General features: G+C 51.1%; 1 protein-coding gene across 1 annotated transcript in view; it reads right to left on the reverse strand.

The window, feature by feature from the left end:
• Positions 1 to 3812: 3812 nt before the first annotated feature.
• LOC127925197 (leucine-rich repeat-containing G-protein coupled receptor 5-like) overlaps positions 3813 to 4824 on the reverse strand; it is a gene marked incomplete at its 5' end in the record, with an annotated part of 40499 nt that continues 39487 nt past the window's right edge. The window contains one exon of the mRNA XM_052510038.1: positions 3813 to 3903. Coding sequence (XP_052365998.1) covers positions 3828 to 3903 — 76 coding nt within the window. The remainder of the gene's footprint in view (positions 3904 to 4824) is intronic.

A 4824-nucleotide genomic window follows, 5' to 3' on the forward strand; every position in this document is an offset into this window, starting at 1 on the left:
AGGCAGGTAGCCTAGTGGTTAGAGGCAGGTAGCCTAGTGGTTAGAGGCAGGTAGCCTAGTGGTTAGAGGCAGGTAGCCTAGTGGTTAGAGGCAGGTAGCCTAGTGGTTAGAGGTAGGTAGCCTAGTGGTTAGAGGCAGGTGGCCTAGTGGTTAGAGGCAGGTAGCCTAGTGGTTAGAGGCAGGTAGCCTAGTGGTTAGAGGTAGGTAGCCTAGTGGTTAGAGGCAGGTAGCCTAGTGGTTAGAGGTAGGTAGCCTAGTGGTTAGAGGTAGGTAGCCTAGTGGTTAGAGGCAGGTAGCCTAGTGGTTAGAGGTAGGTAGCCTAGTGGTTAGAGGCAGGTGGCCTAGTGGTTAGAGGCAGGTAGCCTAGTGGTTAGAGGTAGGTAGCCTAGTGGTTAGAGGCAGGTAGCCTAGTGGTTAGAGGCAGGTAGCCTAGTGGTTAGAGGCAGGTAGTCTAGTGGTTAGAGGCAGGTAGCCTAGTGGTTAGAGGCAGGTAGTCTAGTGGTTAGAGGCAGGTAGCCTAGTGGTTAGAGGCAGGTAGCCTAGTGGTTAGAGGCAGGTGGCCTAGTGGTTAGAGGCAGGTGGCCTAGTGGTTAGAGGTAGGTAGCCTAGTGGTTAGAGGTAGGTAGCCTAGTGGTTAGAGGCTGGTAGCCTAGTGGTTAGAGGCAGGTGGCCTAGTGGTTAGAGGCAGGTAGCCTAGTGGTTAGAGGCAGGTAGCCTAGTGGTTAGAGGCAGGTAGCCTAGTGGTTAGAGGCAGGTAGCCTAGTGGTTAGAGGTAGGTAGCCTAGTGGTTAGAGGTAGGTAGCCTAGTGGTTAGAGGCAGGTAGCCTAGTGGTTAGAGGCAGGTAGCCTAGTGGTTAGAGGCAGGTAGCCTAGTGGTTAGAGGTAGGTAGCCTAGTGGTTAGAGGCAGGTAGCCTAGTGGTTAGAGGTAGGTAGCCTTAGTGGTTAGAGGCAGGTAGCGGTTAGAGGCAGGTAGCCTAGTGGTTAGAGGTAGGTAGCCTAGTGGTTAGAGGCAGGTAGCCTAGTGGTTAGAGGTAGGTAGCCTAGTGGTTAGAGGCAGGTGGCCTAGTGGTTAGAGGCAGGTAGCCTAGTGGTTAGAGGCAGGTAGCCTAGTGGTTAGAGGTAGGTAGCCTAGTGGTTAGAGGCAGGTAGCCTAGTGGTTAGAGGTAGGTAGCCTAGTGGTTAGAGGTAGGTAGCCTAGTGGTTAGAGGCAGGTAGCCTAGTGGTTAGAGGTAGGTAGCCTAGTGGTTAGAGGCAGGTGGCCTAGTGGTTAGAGGCAGGTAGCCTAGTGGTTAGAGGCAGGTAGCCTAGTGGTTAGAGGCAGGTGGCCTAGTGGTTAGAGGCAGGTGGCCTAGTGGTTAGAGGCAGGTAGCCTAGTGGTTAGAGGTAGGTAGCCTAGTGGTTAGAGGCAGGTGGCCTAGTGGTTAGAGGCAGGTAGCCTAGTGGTTAGAGGCAGGTAGCCTAGTGGTTAGAGGCAGGTGGCCTAGTGGTTAGAGGCAGGTGGCCTAGTGGTTAGAGGCAGGTAGTCTAGTGGTTAGAGGCAGGTAGCCTAGTGGTTAGAGGCAGGTGGCCTAGTGGTTAGAGGCAGGTAGCCTAGTGGTTAGAGGCAGGTAGCCTAGTGGTTAGAGGCAGGTAGTCTAGTGGTTAGAGGCAGGTAGACTAGTGGTTAGAGGCAGGTAGTCTAGTGGTTAGAGGCTGGTAGCCTAGTGGTTAGAGGCAGGTAGCCTAGTGGCTAGTGGTTAGAGGCAGGTAGCCTAGTGGTTAGAGGTAGGTAGACTAGTGGTTAGAGGCAGGTAGCCTAGTGGCTAGTGGTTAGAGGTAGGTAGTCTAGTGGTTAGAGGTAGGTAGCCTAGTGGTTAGAGGCAGGTAGCCTAGTGGCTAGTGGTTAGAGGCAGGTAGTCTAGTGGTTAGAGGCAGGTAGACTAGTGGTTAGAGGCAGGTAGCCTAGTGGTTAGAGGCTGGTAGCCTAGTGGTTAGAGGTAGGTAGCCTAGTGGCTAGTGGTTAGAGGCAGGTAGCCTAGTGGTTAGAGGCAGGTAGCCTAGTGGTTAGAGGCAGGTAGCCTAGTGGTTAGAGGCTGGTAGCCTAGTGGTTAGAGGCAGGTAGTCTAGTGGTTAGAGGCAGGTGGCCTAGTGGTTAGATGCAGGTAGTCTAGTGGTTAGAGGCAGGTAGCCTAGTGGTTAGAGGCAGGTGGCCTAGTGGTTAGAGGCAGGTAGCCTAGTGTTTAGAGGCAGGTGGCCTAGTGGTTAGAGGCAGGTAGCCTAGTGGTTAGAGGCAGGTGGCCTAGTGGTTAGAGGCAGGTAGTCTAGTGGTTAGAGGCAGGTAGCCTAGTGGTTAGAGGCAGGTAGCCTAGTGGTTAGAGGCAGGTAGCCTAGTGGTTAGAGGCTGGTAGCCTAGTGGTTAGAGGCAGGTAGTCTAGTGGTTAGAGGCAGGTAGCCTAGTGGTTAGAGGTAGGTAGCCTAGTGGCTAGTGGTTAGAGGCAGGTAGCCTAGTGGTTAGAGGCAGGTAGCCTAGTGGTTAGAGGCAGGTAGCCTAGTGGTTAGAGGCAGGTAGCCTAGTGGTTAGAGACAGGTAGCCTAGTGGTTAGAGGCAGGTAGCCTAGTGGTTAGAGGCAGGTGGCCTAGTGGTTAGAGGCAGGTAGCCTAGTGGTTAGAGGTAGGTAGCCTAGTGGTTAGAGGTAGGGTAGCCTAGTGGTTAGAGGCAGGTAGCCTAGTGGTTAGAGGCAGGTAGCCTAGTGGTTAGAGGCAGGTAGCCTAGTGGTTAGAGGCAGGTAGTCTAGTGGTTAGAGGCTGGTAGCCTAGTGGTTAGAGGCAGGTAGTCTAGTGGTTAGAGGCTGGTAGCCTAGTGGTTAGAGGCAGGTAGTCTAGTGGTTAGAGGCAGGTAGCCTAGTGGTTAGAGGTAGGTAGCCTAGTGGTTAGAGGCAGGTAGCCTAGTGGTTAGAGGCAGGTAGCCTAGTGGTTAGAGGTAGGTAGCCTAGTGGTTAGAGGCAGGTAGCCTAGTGGTTAGAGACAGGTAGCCTAGTGGTTAGAGGCAGGTAGCCTAGTGGTTAGAGGCAGGTGGCCTAGTGGTTAGAGGCAGGTAGCCTAGTGGTTAGAGGTAGGTAGCCTAGTGGTTAGAGGTAGGGTAGTCTAGTGGTTAGAGGCAGGTAGCCTAGTGGTTAGAGGCAGGTAGCCTAGTGGTTAGAGGCTGGTAGCCTAGTGGTTAGAGGCAGGTAGTCTAGTGGTTAGAGGCTGGTAGCCTAGTGGTTAGAGGCAGGTAGTCTAGTGGTTAGAGGCTGGTAGCCTAGTGGTTAGAGGCAGGTAGTCTAGTGGTTAGAGGCAGGTAGCCTAGTGGTTAGAGGTAGGTAGCCTAGTGGTTAGAGGCAGGTAGCCTAGTGGTTAGAGGCAGGTAGCCTAGTGGTTAGAGGCAGGTAGCCTAGTGGTTAGAGGCAGGTAGCCTAGTGGTTAGAGGCAGGTAGCCTAGTGGTTAGAGGCAGGTAGCCTAGTGGTTAGAGGCAGGTAGCCTAGTGGTTAGAGGCAGGTAGCCTAGTGGTTAGAGGTAGGTAGCCTAGTGGTTAGAGGCAGGGAGCCTACTGGTTAGAGGCAGGTAGACTAGTGGTTAGAGGCAGGTAGCCTAGTGGTTAGAGGCAGGTGGCCTAGTGGTTAGAGGCAGGGAGCCTAGTGGTTAGAGGCAGGTAGCTTAGTGGTTAGAGGCAGGTAGCCTAGTGGTTAGAGGTAGGTAGCCTAGTGGTTAGAGGCAGGGAGCCTACTGGTTAGAGGCAGGTAGACTAGTGGTTAGAGGCAGGTAATCTAGTGGTTAGAGGCAGGTGGCCCAGTGATTAGAGGCAGGTACTCACAGCACTTGCAGGTTGGGTAGTTGGTCACACACAGTGGTAGGTAGGGATGTGATGCGAGCTCCAGTGATGGTCCTACACAGAGTTCAAAGGTCACATGATATTATCCCTGGATCTGTGTAAAAGCCTTGTGAATATATTCATTCACTGTATGTGCAGGACATTCCCCAGGGCAGTTTGTTTATATGTATAATAAATGTCCTGATATGTGCCTTGGTATATAATCACATTAGTAGAACTAAGAAAGACTTATTAATTCAAAAATCCAACACCAACACTATGAAAACCAACACGTCTCAACGTAAATGACAACTCTGCACAGAACGTCAACATTGGATAGAATAATAATCATTAATGATTAAAAAAAACACTTGTATTTTAGGGGCTTTTAGGTTTCAATCCCGGGAAGACCAGCAGGTTACATGCTGGTTAAGACAACACATGAGCTGGGAGTCAGGCAGGTTATAAAAGCAAACAGTACATTTTCAAATAGGAACAATTCCATGAAATGATTTGGTTGTGTAGCAGGTCACACACAGTGGTGGGTCGTGACATGATTGGTGACAAAACCAGGGCACATTTATTAGTATTTGTGAGCTCTTAAACTCGTTTTCTGTGGGAAAATATTTACCTGACATTGGATTAGAACAGCAAAGAAGGGTCTGGGTCTGAATGGTTGGGTGTTAGCATTGGGTGTTAGCATTGGGTCTGAATGGTTGAGTGTTAGCATTGGGTGTTAGCATTGGGTCTGAATGGTTGAGTGTTAGCAATGGGTGTTAGCATCGGGTCTGAATGGTTGAGTGTTAGCATTGGGTGTTAGCATTGGGTCTGAACGGTTGGGTGTTAGCATTGGGTGTTAGCATTGGGTCTGAATGGTTGGGTGTTAGCATTGGGTCTGAATGGTTTGGTTTTAACATTAGGTCTGAATGGTTGGATGCTAGCATTGGGTTTGAATGGTTGGGTGTTAGCATTGGGTCTGAATGGTTGGGTGTTAGC

Source organism: Oncorhynchus keta, unplaced genomic scaffold (genome assembly GCF_023373465.1).
Source record: "Oncorhynchus keta strain PuntledgeMale-10-30-2019 unplaced genomic scaffold, Oket_V2 Un_contig_5254_pilon_pilon, whole genome shotgun sequence".
NCBI classification, from domain to species: Eukaryota; Metazoa; Chordata; class Actinopteri; order Salmoniformes; family Salmonidae; genus Oncorhynchus; species Oncorhynchus keta.